This window comes from Hipposideros armiger, unplaced genomic scaffold (genome assembly GCF_001890085.2).
Source record: "Hipposideros armiger isolate ML-2016 unplaced genomic scaffold, ASM189008v1 scaffold_3, whole genome shotgun sequence".
Lineage (NCBI taxonomy): Eukaryota > Metazoa > Chordata > Mammalia > Chiroptera > Hipposideridae > Hipposideros > Hipposideros armiger.
The window spans coordinates 8935768-8951371 of NW_017731353.1; the positions used below are offsets into that span (position 1 = coordinate 8935768).

General features: G+C 66.4%; 4 protein-coding genes across 7 annotated transcripts in view; all 4 read left to right on the plus strand.

Annotated features, from left to right (window-relative positions):
* RABL6 (RAB, member RAS oncogene family like 6) overlaps positions 1-1117 on the plus strand; it is a 22169-nt gene extending 21052 nt beyond the window's left edge. Inside the window, exons 14-15 of the mRNA XM_019640384.1 lie at positions 429-487; positions 568-1117. Coding sequence (XP_019495929.1) covers positions 429-487; positions 568-753 — 245 coding nt within the window. The 3' untranslated portion in view covers positions 754-1117. The remainder of the gene's footprint in view (positions 1-428; positions 488-567) is intronic.
* Positions 1118-1210: 93 nt separating this feature from the next.
* AJM1 (apical junction component 1 homolog) lies at positions 1211-9251 on the plus strand. Of its 4 annotated transcripts, none has more exons than XM_019640344.1 (3): positions 1211-2731; positions 4165-4428; positions 4504-9251. In XM_019640344.1, exon 3 carries the CDS (start codon positions 4563-4565, stop codon positions 7479-7481), a length of 2919 nt encoding a protein of 972 aa, XP_019495889.1. In that variant the 5' UTR covers positions 1211-2731; positions 4165-4428; positions 4504-4562; the 3' UTR covers positions 7482-9251. The 4 variants fall into 4 exon arrangements, with proteins under 4 accessions (XP_019495889.1, XP_019495909.1, XP_019495918.1 ...); XM_019640364.1 differs by having other exon boundaries at positions 4249-4428; XM_019640373.1 differs by having other exon boundaries at positions 4345-4428.
* Positions 9252-9505: 254 nt separating this feature from the next.
* Positions 9506-11222, plus strand: PHPT1 (phosphohistidine phosphatase 1). Its single transcript, XM_019640516.1, has 3 exons — positions 9506-9946; positions 10299-10423; positions 10945-11222. Exons 1-3 carry the CDS (start codon positions 9787-9789, stop codon positions 11035-11037), a joined length of 378 nt encoding a protein of 125 aa, XP_019496061.1. The 5' UTR covers positions 9506-9786; the 3' UTR covers positions 11038-11222.
* Positions 11223-11309: 87 nt separating this feature from the next.
* The window catches only part of MAMDC4 (MAM domain containing 4), a 9314-nt gene continuing 5019 nt past the window's right edge, over positions 11310-15604 (plus strand). Inside the window, exons 1-11 of the mRNA XM_019640521.1 lie at positions 11310-12579; positions 13109-13216; positions 13292-13465; positions 13554-13679; positions 13865-13995; positions 14081-14165; positions 14330-14455; positions 14614-14751; positions 14824-14912; positions 14998-15171; positions 15476-15593. Coding sequence (XP_019496066.1) covers positions 12513-12579; positions 13109-13216; positions 13292-13465; positions 13554-13679; positions 13865-13995; positions 14081-14165; positions 14330-14455; positions 14614-14751; positions 14824-14912; positions 14998-15171; positions 15476-15593 — 1336 coding nt within the window. The 5' untranslated portion in view covers positions 11310-12512. The remainder of the gene's footprint in view (positions 12580-13108; positions 13217-13291; positions 13466-13553; positions 13680-13864; positions 13996-14080; positions 14166-14329; positions 14456-14613; positions 14752-14823; positions 14913-14997; positions 15172-15475; positions 15594-15604) is intronic.

Consider the following 15604-nt stretch of genomic DNA (forward strand, 5'->3'; position numbering starts at 1 on the left):
GGGGCCTGAGAAGCCCGGCCTTGACCGTAGCAGCTGGTGTGGTCTCCAGGCCTGATGCGCACTCGTGGGTCTGTGGCGCTGGCTCCTCAGCTCCCTGGCCCCGTCCCACACTGTGTCATGTGAGCCCAGCTCTGCCCCAGCCAGCAGCGTCACCTGGGACATAGCCCAGAAACTCCCGGTCCCCAGAATGGGGAGGAAACTGTCCTCCCAGGCTCGTCCTGGTGTTGAAGCGTTGGCATGTCAGTGAGCACACTAGGGCGGCCAGCAGGTCAGCCGTGTCACCAGGACCGAGGCTCGGGGCTGTGGGTGTGGGCTCTTGGAGCGCCCCCGCGGGCAGCGCCCCCACCGGAACCTGGCCGAGACCGAGCATCCGCCTCCCACGCTGGCAGGGAGCCACGTGGGGAGCTGACGCTGCCTCCTCTGTGCAGATAAGGAGGGCAGGCCTCCCTCCAAGGAGGAGAAGAGAAAGAAGAAGAAAGGCCGAGAGGTACCCGCCTCCCGGCGCCGCGCGGGTCTCGGGTGGGCTCTGACTCCGGGCGCCCCTGTGACGCCGCGCTGCACCCCCAGGAGGAAGAGAAGGCTGCAAAGAGGCGGACCAAGCACAAGAAGGACAAGGACAAGGACGACGGCCGGGAGGACCGGCGGCGGCGGCGGCCGCGAGGCCCGCGCTCGGCGCTGGACGAGCTGGAGGCCTTCCTGGGCGGCGGGGCCCCGGGCGGCCACCGTGGGGGCGGGGACTACGAGGAGCTCTAGGCCGGGGCGGGGTCCGCGCGCCCGCTCTGCTTGCTGGGGGTGCCGGGCCCGCCCTACAGGGAGCGGGGCGGTGGGCCCCCAGCGCTTCTCAGGGAGGGACAGGCCGGGAGGCCCGCGAGGCTGTTTACAGGGGCGGGGCGCCCTCGTCGGCCCCCGCCGGCCGCAGCCCACCGCATGCGGGCGCGCTCCGCTTCCTGCCGCGGCGCCACGGGGCTGCGGAGCGCCCGCCCTCGTGGTCCTGGGGCGCAGGCTGCCCGCGCCGGGCATCGCGGGCGCGTCTCGCAGGCCGGTGTCCGGCGCTGCACCTCACTCATTTCCTTTTTCTTCTTCCACTCCACTCCACCCATAAAGCTCTCCTGTTTTACCGCGTGTCTGCGTGTGCTTCTGCCGGCTCCCTCCGCCCCTGGTCGCTGGGGCTTGGTGGCAAAGGCCTGAGCGCCTTGCATTTGGGCCGAAGAGTTGTTTTTCCCCAGAAGGGAGGCTGCCTCCTGGGGTAGGAGGCCTTCCAGCGCCACTGGCCAGACATCTTTGGAGGCTGGCCTGGCATGGCCACTGTCCAGCGTGCCTGTCCCATGCCACCTAGGCCAAGGATGGACAGTTGCTTCCAGGAATACCTCAGGCTGTGCAGCCCTCTGAGGGCAGGCGTGTGCCTGTGCCCCGCTGGCTTCCCAGAGCCCCTGTCCTGTCCCAGCTACCTCCCTGTTCCCTCCCGACAGTCACCTTCAGCCCCTGCCCCCTCCACCAGCGGCCTGCAGCACCCGGCTCTTCCCACGACCCACTGTTACCATGAGAACAGCTTTGGTACTGGAGCTGCCCCTCCTTCCAGGGCTGGGCAGGCTGTGCACCAGGTGGAGGATGGTGGCTGGGCCTTAGCTTCCCAGTCCCAGAAAGCCTGCGCTCCCCAATCCCTGTGCCTAGAGTGGTTGGTTTTTTTTTTGGGGGGGGGAGTGGGACAGCAGGTGCTGGGGGACCGGCATCAAGCTGATATGTAGGGACTTCCTTTAGCCCACAGCCTGTGACGTCAGCCATCCTTATGGCGTCCACAGACGGGACAAGGCCAATATGAAGTAGACTTGCCCTGGGCCCCACATCTAACGAGCCCACAATAGGCAGGTCCTGCTCTTTGGCGCCAAGGGTGTCCATGACGCACCCTCTGCCAAGTTAGACGGTCCCTGGCTCAGCATCTTGTTTGGGAGGAACTGGCAGGACTGGAGAGGGTGTCACCATGTGGCTTATGAGTGGCCCACCTGCAGATCTGCCCAGAGCAGGGACAGCCCCTGCCTGCCTAGACACAATGGGGGAGAAGAGGGGGGAAGCAAGGAGTGTGTCCTCGCCTGGAAGAGGCTGGGCATCCTGGGGACAGGAGGCTTCAGGGCCCACTTGGGCATGGGGCCATATGGCCGCAGGTACCTGCAGAGTTTGGTGCTTCCAAGTGCAGCACAGAGTCAGCAGGGCAGGGAGCAGCCCATCTGGTCCTGCCTGGGCTCAACCCAAGGTGTGCATTCTGGGAGCTGTCCACAGCCCCGGCCAGGACTTGGGGCTCCTCCAGAGCTCTGCTCCCACACCCTGCTGGGCCACCAGCTGCCCTGGGGAGGTGTCCTCCAGAACACCAGGTAGAGGCTGGCAAGGCTGGTAGGCTGCTCCCTGGGTGCGGGTTCCCTGGTTAGACCCCAGGTCTGTTAGACCTCACCCTTACTGGTGCGGGAGGGCTCGTCACGCAGCGCCCAGCACAGCCCCAATGCGGAGCTAGCGGGCCACGCGGGTCCCAGGCCCACGGCGCGGCCCCTTTAAATGCAACACCACCGGCGGCCATCGGGGGCGGAACTGAGCGGCCGGTCGGCCTCCGCGCCGCTGCCTCGAAGCTTCTGCCGGTGCCGAGGACGCGGCGCGGATGCGCCCAGGACGCGGTGGAGCGGGGGACGACGGGCGGGTGTGGGCCTGCGCAGCCCATTGGGTTTCACGGGGGAGCAGCGCCCAGGTAAGGGGTCGGGGGTCGCTGCCCCGCGCTCCATGTCTTGGATGGGGCGCCCACAAGATGGGGGGTCCCGCTCCTGGCCGACTCCGGCAGGTCCCGCGAGGGGCGCTCTGGGCCCGGGACCGGAGCCAGGCTGCGCGGTGGGGAGGGTCGCCCGCGAAGCTCTTAGGCCTAGGACCGAAGCGGGGCAGACCACCCCTATTCCCATGGGGTGGGGTGTCTCCCTCACCACTGCAGCGGCAAGGCCAGGCTGTCACCTCCCTGGGGCGGAGTCTCACCCTGTCATATGGCCCCTAATTCCGGCCTTGCTTTGAGCTTAAGATGAATGGAAGGGGGGCAAACGGCGAACCAGGGAGAGTTGGGGTGGACGTGAAGCTGGGATGGGGACAGGCACTGGGCTTTGGTGGCCCTGACCCAGAAGAGCAGCCCTGCTGGGGGGGGGGAGTCTCTTACACACGTGGGACACAGAGGGTCTACCGGACCAGAGATCCTTCCAGATGAGAGCCCACCCCCCACTTTCCCAGCTCACCCTGGGGCATGTGCCCCCAGGCTGTGTGAAGAGGTGGGGCCCTGTCAGCACGGTCTGAGCCCCTCCACAGCCTGTCCAGGCCTTGGCACCACAGAGGGGCAGGTGGTCCAAGTCTGTGAGCCTGGTGCAGAGGGGTGGATCCCAACATAACGAGCATCGGAGGGGCCTGGAACCTCAGGTTTCCATGGAGCCTTCCAGAGCTGCTGGGGGAGGACCGCTCCTTAGAAGGGGGGAAGGGCTGTAGCCGCCCACCACCCTGCCTCCTCCCGGGCAGGCCTCCTGGCCAGGTGCTCTACTCAGGGGAAAAGGGCCACCGTGACCATGGCTCTCACACACCCATGTGGTCTTGCAGTGGGCAGGCTGCAAAGCTAGTGGGTCACTTTCCAGGCCTTGTCATGTAACCCCAACAAGCTTGGTGGGTTTCAACCCACCAAGATAGCTGGAGTCAGGTCTCTGCAGAGGAAAGGGGGCTTTAGGGCCCAGTATGCTCTTTGGGGACATTATTTTGGCCTGGGCCATAGTAAGTGTCAACGGTGGGATGTGCCAGTTCATCAGCCTAGGGGCCAGACCTAATGGGGCCACCTCAGGGCCCACTGGGGCTTGGCACAGAGGGCTGTCCCCAGTGCAGTGGCACCAGGGGAGGGATCCCATGTCCAGCCTGGTCAGCAGGTGGGGTGGGAGACTCAGTGACTGTGCAGAGTAGGCTAAGGCTAGGGCCAGGGGAGGGCTCTCTCTGCATGGGACCCTAGGAGGGGGCTTCTGTCACCCCCGGTTTTGTGGAGCCAACAGCCATAAAGAAGTTGTCTGTATGTGATGCCCCAAATAAGCTCACCGTCATTCAAGCCAGTGGGCACCAGGGGAGGTTCTAGGACCACACCCCTACTCTTCCTACCCTGTCCTGTCCCAGGAAAGGGGGTCTAACCAAGCCTGCCCAGCGGGCCCTATTGGGGCCAGGAGCTCAGGAACCACAGCAATGGCATCACCTTTCTAGCTGACCCATCCCAGCTCCATCCCAGCAGAAGGTGGCCCAAAGATGGTGGCGTGGGGAAAGGACCTGAGTGGCTGCACAACTGGGTTCCTCCTGCAGGTGCTTTCCACGCCAGCATGGAGCAAGTGCCTGCGGCCTCATCCAAGGCCCAAAACCAGGGCTGCTCCACCCCCTGCACCCCAGGTAAGTCGCGCCAGCGCGTGTGTGTAGCCGGGCCTGCGATGCGAAGGGGCCGCCCTGACCCGTGTCTCCCCCCAGGGCGAAAGCCCCACAAGGCCTAGTGAGCTGCAGCTGCCAGCCTGGGGACCTCTTTTAAGATGACCCGCACGGACCCACCAGACCTGTTGGTGTCGACCGTGTACCAAGACATCAAGGTGGCGGCCCCGGGGCCCGCGTCGAGGCGACCGCCATGTGAGCGCTCCGTGGCCCGGCCTGCTGCGCCCCCGCCTTTCAACAAGCGCCACTGCCGCAGCTTCGACTTCCTGGAGGTGCTGGACGGGGCAGCCATGGAGGCCCTCCCTGAGCCACCGCCCCCAGAGCCCCCTGCGCCCCGCACCCGGCCCCGTGATGGCGAAACCCGGCGCCGCGCCCGCTCCAAGAGTGCGCCCCGCGCGCCCCCAGGCCTGGCGCCCGCGCCCGCCTCGCCGCCAGTACTGCCGCGCCGAGGCCGGGAAGTCCAACGAGCGGCGCGGGCCGAGGGGTCCCCACGCCGCGAGCCTGCGTACCCCTCGCTGCGTGCGCTCGCCAACGAGCTGCACCCCATCAAGCTGCAGCCGCAGCGGGGCGGCCCAGGCCGCATCGCGCCCCTATGCGCCGCCGCCGGCCAATGCGCGCCTCCTGAGCCGCCCACCGGGCCCGCCCCCCACGTCCGCTGCCGCCTGGACATCAAGCCCGACGATGCGGTCCTGCAGCATGCCGTCCGGGGCTCGCGGCCCTGCGGACCCGCCGAGACCACATCCTGGGCCAGAGCAGCCCCACAGCTCTACGGCCTCACAGTGCCCGGACCTCGCCATATGGCGCTGTCGCGCACCCCCACTCCCAGTGACTCTTACTGCGTGGACCCCCGTGCGCTGTATTGCGACGGGCCCCTACCTGGGCCCCGGGACTACTCGGAGCGCCGAAGTCTGCCCTTCACCACCCCGCCAGGCCCCACCCAATTCTTCTACACCGAGGAGCCTGAGGGCCACCCCAGCGGCTTCACAACCAGCCCGGGTCCTCACTTCAACAGCTACTACCCCAGGCCCTTCCCGTCCGAGGAGCCTCCCGGCCCCAGTCCAAGGCACGGGGGCGGCTACTATGCAGGGGAAGTGCGCACCTTCCCGGTTCAGGAACCGCCTTCCCGTTCCTACTATGGGGAGGCACTCCGAGCCTACGGCCCACCCTGGGGCCCCCGCTATCCGCCCGAGGAGCGCCAGGCCCACCCCGCTGCCCGATCCTTTTACACAGAGGACTTTGGATGGTACCGCGACCGCGACACTCTGACGCGAACTTACCCACACCCACGTAGCAGCCAGGCCTGGGGCGACTGGGGCCCGCGGCCTTACCGAACCCTGCAGGTGGCGCCTCCCCCGGACCACGGGCCGTTGCTCGCCTCCTGGCACGGCGGCACCGGCACCAGCCCGCCCCGGCTGGCGACCGACAGCCGCCACTACTCGCGCTCCTGGGACAACATCCTGGCGCCCGGGCCACGCCGCGAGGATCCCCTGGGCCGCGGCCGCAGCTATGAGAATCTGCTAGGGCGCGAGGCGCGGGAGCTGCAAGGCGCTTCCCCGGAAGGTCGGCGCCCACCCATCGTCGTGAACCTGTCCACCTCGCCCAGACGCTACGCGGCGCTGTCACTGTCTGAGACTTCGCTGTCGGAGAAGGGCCGCCCGGGCGAGGGCCCGGGCCGCAATTGGTACGTGACTCCCGAGATCACCATCACCGACAATGATTTGCGCGCCGCCGAGCGCCCGACTGCCAGGGGCTGGGAGCTGGCTGGGGGCCGCGCGGGGCCGCCCCCGACTGCCGCCCACGATGGTCCCACCTCTGGCCGCCAGCGCAGCCTCGAGCAGCTAGACGAGCTCATCACTGACCTGGTGATCGACTCGAGGCCCCCTGCCGGTCAAGTTCCTGAGCCGGCGGCCAACGGCCTGGGCCGCCGGCTTCGCCGCCTGCTGGAGTCTCGGCCGGCGGGCCCCGGGGCCCCCGCGCTGGCGCCCCGTTCACCACCCGCCTCGGCGGGTAGCGCCGAGGAGCCTGTAGGCCCGGGCCAGGCGGCCGACGCGTCCCCGGAGCCCAGCGCGGATGAGGACGACCTGATGACGTGTTCCAACGCGCGCTGCCGGCGCACTGAGACCATGTTCAACGCCTGCCTATACTTCAAATCCTGCCACAGCTGCTACACCTACTACTGCTCGCGCCTGTGCCGCCGCGAGGACTGGGACACACACAAGGCGCGCTGCGTGTATGGCCGCGTGAGCAGCGTGTGCCGCCACGTGCTGCAGTTCTGCCGCGACAGCAGCCCAGTGCACCGCGCCTTCTCTCGCATCGCGCGTGTCGGCTTCTTGTCGCGCGGCCGTGGTGTGCTCTTTCTGGGTTTCCCGAGCCCTGGCTCCGCGGACAACTTCCTGCGCTTCGGCCTCGAGGGACTGCTGCTGTCGCCCACCTACCTGTCGCTGCGCGAGCTGGCCACGCACGCGGCACCCCTGGGCAGCTACGCGCGTGAGCTGGCGGCGGCCGGGCGCCTGTACGAGCCGGCCGAGTGCTTCCTGCTCAGTGTGTCGGTGGCCGTAGGTCCCGGTGCCCCGCCCCCCGGCCGGCCCGCACCCGCACCGCGCAGTCCTGGGCCCACGGTGCGAAAGTTCGCCAAGGTGGCGCTGGCGGCGGGCAGCCCGGCGCGGCCCCCCCCAGCCCGGGGACGCGAACCCGAAATGGAAACGCTGATCCTGACGCCCCCGCCGGGCACGGCGGGCCTGGACCAGGAAGGCGAGGCGGGTCGGCGCGCGCGAGAGGTGGCCTTCATCCACATCCAGCGCGAGCTGCGGCTGCGCGGCGTCTTCCTGCGCCACGAGTTTCCGCGCGTCTACGAGCAGCTCTGCGAGTTCGTCGAGGCCAACCGGCGCTTCACACCCACCACCATCTACCCCACTGACAGGCGCACAGGCCGCCCTTTCATGTGCATGATCATGGCCGCTTCCGAGCCTCGCGCACTCGACTGGGTGGCCAGCGCCAACCTGCTCGACGACATCATGTGAACCGCGAGGGCGCGCCAGGGCCCGGTCCAATCCACGCAGGACCCGCCCAGCGTTCTCAGCCCCGCCCAGTCTACCTAGGGCCGCCCTGAGCCCCGCCCAAGTCACTCAGGCCCCGCCCAACCCACCCAGGGATGCTCCGAGCCCTGCCGAGCCCATTCAGGACCTGCTCAGTCCATTCAGGCTCCAATGAGACGGGCCCACGCCCCGCCCAACCTTCTCAGGCCCGGCCCAGTCCACCTAGGATTTGCTCAGACCCCGCCCCTGCTTCTCCCAAGCCCCTCCTCAAATTCGTCCAGTCCCTGCCCTGTTCGCCATGAGCTCCGCCCAGGTCCTACCCCATTGTGTTCTCCACAGGCCCTGCCTTTCCCTCCTCCCCCACTGCGACCCCTCCCTATTAGTCCAGCCCGGCTCCCACTTCGCCAGCTCTCCCTCGGTCCTACCCAGAGTCCGGTCCTTAGCCGCTTGGTGCTCCCCGCTGGGAGGCGGGGTGGGCCTGAGGACCGTCCGGCCCTGCCATCAAGCGGAGGGGTTCACTACTGCAGACCCCACCGCGCAGATCCGGTTCGTCCGTCCCCTGTCGTCTGCAGGGCCTCCCTGGAACCGCTCCAACCCTGGCTTGCCCGGGTCCAAGGGCCCGAATTGACCAAAGACTAGTCCCCGTCCCTTTTAACACGCCCCCACTCAGCTCCTGTAGTCTGGGATGCGTCCAGCTCAGACGCCTTTTTTCCTCTTTGGAGAACACCCTGATTGGTCTCGGTGTGTCCGTGTCCCCAGCGCGTCCTGGTGGTGCGCACTGCGTTCCGCTGACCCCAGCCCTGGCTGGAGAGGGTATAGCCGGCCCCCGAGCCCGCACGTTTTTCGTTGCTGCCCGCCTGCCTCCCCTCACCACAGGCCACCCTGGCCTGGGCCTGCAGAAAGGGCTGGAGTAAGAGGCAGTACGGGAGTACTAGGTCTTCAGCCCACGCGCAAAGATACCCAGCCAGAAGGGAGGTGGACCCGGGAAGGGGGAAAAGAGGATGTGTGGGGACGCTGGCCAGGCGCCAGCCCAGTGCTGAAATCTGGCTGGGCGTGAGTCCAGCTCCTGCCCACACCCTACAGGATGGGCCTCGGCGGGTGCCAGGGCAGAGCCGGGCTGCAAACGGCAGCGCAGGCCCCTAACCTCACAGTGAGGCAGGAAGCAGATAGGGCGACCGAGGGGCTTCCCAGTTGGGAGTGGGACAGGGAAAAGCGTGGTGGGAGCAGGTGCGGAAAAGAATTAGTTGGCCAGGGCGGGGGTACACCCGAGGGGTTGGGGGAGCCATTGCACCAGCTGCCCCCGCGCGCCCTTGCTCTGGCAGTGCCCTGTGCTGCGAGCTGGAAACGCGAGGCTAGCGGCCCAGCTCCGGCCCTCCGGAGCGCACGCTCGGGTGACCCTCGGCCCCCGCCCTTCCCCGGGGTGTATCTAGCCCCGGCCCGGACTCCATGGAGGACGAGTGACCCGGAGACGGGGTGAAGCTGGGCGCCCGCAAAGGCCCTCCTGAAGCTCCCAGCCACCAGTTGAGGCCGGTAGTGGGCATCAACTTAATTAAATTGTGAACGCCTCCATTTCCGGTTCTCGCCCCCCGACTGTGCCCCCTGTACCCCCCTCCCCCACACGCCTGCGCGCCCGCCTCGGCCCTGCGCCCCGCTTGCCCCCCACGCCTGAGAGCCGGCCGACCTGGAAGATCCGTGGACCGGGGCTGTTTGTAGAGGGCGAGCGCTTTTCGAACCAAGTAAAACAACTCGAATGTAGCCATTGCTGCTTCATTGTGCGGGGGAGCGGGTGGGACGGGGCGAGGAAGTCCTCGGACACGGTAGGGAGTCGGGGGAGGCCAGCCTTCGGACACGGTGGGGGAAACGGGAGGGCGGCCCTCGGTCACGGTGGGGGACGGGGAAGGGAGGCTCTCGGATACAGTGGGGTAGACGGTCAAAGCCAGAGAGCGTTCCTCCGGCCTCACGGACCGCCTAACCCCCCCCCCCCCCAAAGGGGACTGCCACCAGCCCGTGGCCGAGCTGGAAAGAAACTTCGCTTCCGCTGGTTTTAACCACCATTCACTCCAGATTTCGCGTTCCGCTTTAAATAGGACCCGCGTGGTGTCCGGGCTGCAAGGAGCTAGGTTGTGATTGGCCAGTCCGCGCTGCGGGTCGGCGGCACGATAGGCTGAGGCTGAGGGCCAAACCAGCATGCCCCCGCGGGGTTGGCCACGGACTCCCAGAGCCCGCCTCCTGCGCTGGGTCGCGTTGGGGAAGGGCCGCGGAGCGCTGGGGCGGGCGCGCTCCGGGGAACATGGCGGCGGCGGACCTTTCCCAGATCCCCGATGTGGATATCGACTCCGATGGCGTCTTCAAATACGTGCTGATTCGAGTCCACGCGGCGGCTCCCGCCGGGGCCCCTGCAGGGGAGAGCAAGGAGATCGTGCGCGGCTACAAGTGGGCCGAGTACCACGGTGAGGGCGGGGAGGAGGACCAGGGGCGGGGCCAGCAGCCTGTGGGCGGGGTCAGCCGCCCCTGTGCGGCGGGACCGAGCGGGCCTCGTGGGAGGTGATCCTGTGTCAGGTCTGATCACAGGCGGGCCTAGAAGGAGTGGGCGTCCTGGAGACCAAGGAGCTGCCGTGGCCCGATCCGGCTCTCCTAGTCCCGGCGCCCCTGCCCAGGCGCCCCCGCTTCCACTTAAACCCCTCCCCAGCTTGGAGGGCCCCCTCTCCTGAGGAAGGAGCTGCTCAGAGCTGGGGCTTCAGACCCCTTGGGCCCCGAGGGCAGCCACAGCTGAGTGCTGAGCCGCCCTCCTCCTCCTCCCAGCCGACATCTACGACCAGGTGTCTGGCGAGATGCAGAAGAAGGGCTATGACTGCGAGTGCATGGGAGGCGGGCGCATTTCCCACCAGAGCCAGGACAAGAAGATCCACGTGTACGGCTACTCCATGGTGAGCTCGCTGGCCCTCCCAGCCGCCTGACCAGCTCTCACAAGCACCCATTGCTGTCTCAGCTGCAGAACCCCAGTCCAGCGCCTGGACGCCCAGTTTCCCATGTGACATGGGGCAGGAAGCACATGGGATGGCAGGGAGGCAGCTGCTTGCCCCTCAGCTGCACTGAGCCGGGTCCTGCCCTACCCAAGAGGGCTGGTTGGGCTGTCGCTGCCCTTCAGCTCTTTGAGGCAGTCAGTATTGGGGTGAAACTCGGGCCCCTCCCTCTCCCTTCACCAAGCCACCAGTGGACACAAGGTCACTCTCTTGGCACCTAGCATAGCTCGGGCCTTGGGTTAGAGGGTCTGCCATCCAGGTCCGTTCACCTTGGTGGCCACCTTTCCGTAGGAGAGCTCCCTGGGATGGTTAGGGGTGATGGCTCTGCCCTGGGGCCCCCCTCCCAGTCTGGCTTCTGGCTGTCACCTGCTAACTGGCCACCCAGACCCAGGACAGGGGCTGTAAGAGCTGCCTTCTTTCATCAGGGATACGGTCGAGCCCAGCACTCTGTCTCCACCGAGAAGATCAAAGCCAGGTACCCCGACTACGAGGTCACCTGGGCCGATGACGGCTATTGAGGCCCCTCTGAGGCCTGCTACCTCCAGCCACCCATTTGGAACTCTGCCTTTGAAGCCCCTCCTGAGGGGCTGGGCTGCAACCTGGCACTGTACCACCCTGGCCAGGCCTGGGAGACAGACAGCAGCCTGGCCCCAGTGCCTGGGTTTACCTCGCCCACGGAAATTAAAAGCATTGTCTAGTCCCGGATGCTGTATGTCTTGGCTTCTGTGCTCCTGGGTCACCCCTCTGGACCCCTGACTAAAGCAGGTGGGTGGCAGAGAGCCGGAGGCAGCTCTGGGATCCCTCTTGGCTCCACCTTTCGGGGCCCCAGGGAGTGGCAGTGCATACTCAGCCCTTTGGGGTCTGATAAGGGAGCCCTGGAGCTGCTGTCCCCATTTATGGCCTAATTGCTCTTCCATGAGACTGCTATCCCCAAGGACATCTGGGAAGAGGCCCCCCGGGCCCTTACGCAAGGACTTAGTGCCTGGTCCCTCGGGACCGGCCAGGGCAGGGGTGCCCCTCTCACGGTACAAGGCAGGGATGGCTCCAGTGACCACCGTCGTGGCTGGCTGATACCAGTGTCCCTGTGTGCTCTGCCAACCAAGGCCACACATGAAAGTGGCCTGTGGCTCCTTGCTTCTAAGAGCAGGTCCCACGGCCAAGGGCTCCCGCTCAAAGTGAATGGGCAGGGCTTCCGACATGGAGCTGGAGCCTCTCTCCTCTCCTCCCCTCCAGGTGCAGGGCTGTGGGGGTTCACACAGAGGGCAGGGCCAGACACTGAGGCACAGCTGTCCCTTTGAGTGTGGGTGCCTCCTGCTTTGGCTGCGATCACTCGTGAGCTCGCTAGCTTCCAGGCAGGTGCTATTGCCACTTCATTTTACAAACAAGGAAACAGGTTCAGGTGACACAAGCTCCCAGGTCACAGCATACATTGCGAGCAGATCCTGTCTCCCAACCCCGCACTGGGGGTCTGGTCTGTGCCATGACACTTGGGCCCCCGGACACTGAGTCCCCGCTGCTCAGGACAGTTTCCACAAATAAGTGCTTTTTTATAGACGAGCTACAGAGTGATGGAGATGGACGTGGTCAAGGTCCCTGGCTGCTACCCCCACGCCCACAGATGGCGGGTTGCATAAGCTGGGCTCCTGCTGGTAGCCCTGAGCCAGGCTGACCTCGTAGCCAGGTGGGGACAGAGGCCCCTGGAGAAGTGGCTGCAGCCTGTGCTGCCTGCACTGCCTCCAGCTGGGGCTTCCACCAGGCAGGACCGTGTGGCGGTGGGCATGACAAGCGGGCCTGACCTTCGGTCTGAAGTTACGAGGCAGGTGGGGGCTGACCTGAAGCAGGGGCCCCTTTTGGACATTTACAACTGAATGTACCTCATCAGCAAGGGGAGGGGCTGGCCAGGGGGGCCGCTGTCCAGTTAGAGCGGAGTCAGCCCATAGGGGCCACAGGCTGATAAGCCAGCAAAGTCCCTACCAGGTTGCCCAGTGCAGGCATGGCTCCTGGCCTCGCACCCTCTGCTCTGTCCAGCCACCTCCTTCCCACCCTGGTCCTGCTCGTAGGTGAGTCCTCAGGTCCTGCTCCTGAAGCAGAGCTGGCCAGGGGTTTGGATGCAAGGCCGTGGGGGCCCCAAGGGTAAGCCCTTGAGGTCCTGGGGATTGCCCCTCTAGGGAAAACCGCTCTCCCAGGCCCAAGGTGAGAGGGCCCTGGAGGCACATCCAGGATGGAACCCGAGGGGGCCTGGGCCACCCATGATGCCTCCCCTTGGGAGGCACCCTCTTGGTAGGGCCTCTGGTTCCCTCCTGGGGTGGGGGGGGAGCCTTGGTCCCATGCAGACCCACCCCCCCCCCAATACTGACATGCAGCCAGCCTCTCCCAGGCCAGACGTGCTCTGCTTGGCCTTGACAGGGGGCCTCTAGCCGCAGACCCAGCCCCCTTTCCTTGACCCCCTGACTTGGGTCCCAAAGCAGGACAGCCAACATCCTGGGGGGTTCGAGTCCTAGGGGTTTCTGAGATCTGGGACAGTCGCCGGCCAACTGGGATCGGGGAATCACCCTGCCCCAGACCACCTACCTGTCTCTGTGGTGGCAGCTGGGTCCCCAGGCTGGGCCTGGGTCCCCAACCACTGCAGGACCCCCAGCGAGGCCATGTGCAACTTCGTGTGTGACTGCAGGAGCTGCTCCGATGAGACCCAGTGTGGTAAGCCAGGGCTGCGCAGGGAGCAGGCGGGGCTAGTCCACCACAGGCAGCTCACCTGACCACTCGCTGTCCCAGGTTTCCATGGGACTTCACCTCTCCCGGGTGCCCCCTTCACCTGCGACTTTGAGCAGGACTCCTGTGGCTGGCGAGACATCAGCACCTCAGGCTACAGATGGTTCCGAGATCGGGCAGGGGCTGTGCTGGAGGGCCCAGGGCTCCGTTCAGACCACACTCTTGGCACTGACCTGGGTGAGGCCTGATGTAGGGGAGGCGAAGTCTCCATGCCACCCCCTCTCTTTGGTTCCTGCCCCATCTTCTGACCTCTCTGTCCGTTCAGGCTGGTACGTAGCTGTTGGCACCCACTGTGGGAAAGAGGCATCCACCGCAGCCCTGCGTTCCCCTGTCCTACACGAGGCAGCCCCCACCTGTGAGCTGAGGCTCTGGTACCACACAGCCTCTGCAGGTGTGCAGCTGGACCCTGCAGCCCGGGTGGGGTGCCCCGAGCCCAGGGACAGGGAAAGGAAGGGGGACTGCTGCAGAGACTGGCAGGGTGCCCCAAATTAGGGGTAGGGGTCCTGGGGCAGGGCACAGCCAGCAGGCTAGGGAGGCACCGGAGGGGCCTAAGCACCCCAGGACCTCCCACTACAGATGTGGCTGAGCTGCAGCTGGAGCTGACCCATGGCACGGAGACGCTGATCCTGTGGCAGAGCTCAGGACCCTGGGGCCCAGGCTGGCAGGAGCTGGTGGTGGCCACAGGCCGCATCCTGGGTGACTTCCAGGTGAGCTGGGGTTTGGTCTGGTTGGTGGGGGTAGCAGGAAAGGTCTGAGCCCTGACTTGGATCCTAAGGACGCTGTTTTCTTCAGGTGACCTTCTCTGCCACCCGAAATGCCACCCACAGGGGCGCTGTGGCGTTGGATGACATAGCCTTCTCGGGCTGTGGGCTGCCCAGTAAGGCCCTATGCGGGGGGCACATACCTGGGGGATGGTGGGTTAGCGGGAGCTCCTAGCCTGCTTGCTCCAGGCCCAGAAAGAAGGTCTTGAGCCTCTCCCCCAGCTGCACCACCCCCGGGGGCTCGGGGCCAGAGTGATGAGTGAACCTGCCCCTACCGTAGCCCCCCAGGCGCGCTGCCTCCTGGCGCATCACCATTGCCGAAACAAGGCCTGCGTGGAGCCCCACCAGCTGTGCGATGGGGACGACAACTGTGGGGACAGTTCAGATGAGGACACGCCCACCTGCAGTGAGCAGGGGTCTTTGAGAGAACAGGGGAGGGGCTGTTCCTTGGCACATCCCGTCTGTGGGTGGGTGGCTAGTGTCCATCTGGAGACGGAGTCACACGGCTTAGGGCAGTCAGCACCAACAGGGAGGCCAGGGCCTGAGCCTCGCTTCCCTCCCTAGGCCACCACATGTCCACGGACTTTGAGATGGGGCTGGGCCTATGGCAGCACTCTGAGGGCTGGATCCGGAACCATAGCGCTGGTGGCCCTGAGCGCCCTGCCTGGCCTCGCCGCGACCACAGCCGGAACAGCGCTCAGGGTGAGGCCCCGTGAGGACCCTTGCCCGCCGCAGCGCCCACCCCGCCACCCAGCACGTTTCCTCTCTCTCCAGGCTATTTCCTGGTGTCCGTGGCTGAGCCTGGTGCCCCTGCCATCCTCTCCAGTCCCGAGTTCCAAGCCTCGGGCCCCCACAACTGCTCGGTGAGGCGGTGGGGGACTCAGTGTTGCCAGTCCTGGCTGCTGGGGCCCCAGAGAGTCTGCCCTGACCGTCCCGGTCCCTTCCCAGCTCATCTTCTATTACTACCTGCACGGGTCCGAGGCCAGCTGCCTCCAGCTGTTCCTGCAGACTCAGAGCCCCGGTGCCCCCCAGGCGCCCGTTCTGCTGCGTAGACGCCATGGGGAGCTGGGGGCCGCCTGGGTCCGAGACCGGGTTGACATCCAGAGCAACCACCCCTTCCGGGTGAGGCCAGCAAGGGCAGCGCTGGGGGACAGGCGGGTGGCCCAGGGGGCCCCTCAGGGAGCTGGTTGGGGCCTCCAGGCTGTCTGCAGGAAACTTGTTGGTCTGTTTATGGGCAGCGTGCGTGTGGAGAGACCGAGGGAAGGTGGCTTTCCAATGGCCCCTCCTGAAGGGCTGTGGGGGTGGTGATGGGAGGAGGTGTGTGCGATTATGAAGTACAAGGTGTGGGTCGGCAGCCAGAGGCTGGGGGAGCCAACCTGGGGACAACAGAGGGTGTGGGCACCCCCTGAGCCCTCTGTGCCCTCAGATTCTCCTGGCAGGGCAGACGGGTCCAGGGGGTGTCGTGGGCCTGGACGACCTCATCCTGTCTGATGGCTGCAAGCCAGTCCTGGGTGAGCCTGCTGAGCCCCTCCCCCTCGGCAAGCACAGCCTCCCC

Excerpts from the sequence above, each read along its gene's own strand:
- AJM1 (XM_019640344.1), top strand. The coding sequence starts at position 4,563 with ATGACCCGCACGGACCCACCAGACCTGTTGGTGTCGACCGTGTACCAA.
- PHPT1 (XM_019640516.1), top strand. The coding sequence starts at position 9,787 with ATGGCGGCGGCGGACCTTTCCCAGATCCCCGATGTGGATATCGACTCC. Across the intron at positions 9,947-10,298 it reads CAAGTGGGCCGAGTACCACG|CCGACATCTACGACCAGGTG; the intron begins GTGAGGGCGGGG and ends TCCTCCTCCCAG. Across the intron at positions 10,424-10,944 it reads ACGTGTACGGCTACTCCATG|GGATACGGTCGAGCCCAGCA; the intron begins GTGAGCTCGCTG and ends TTCTTTCATCAG.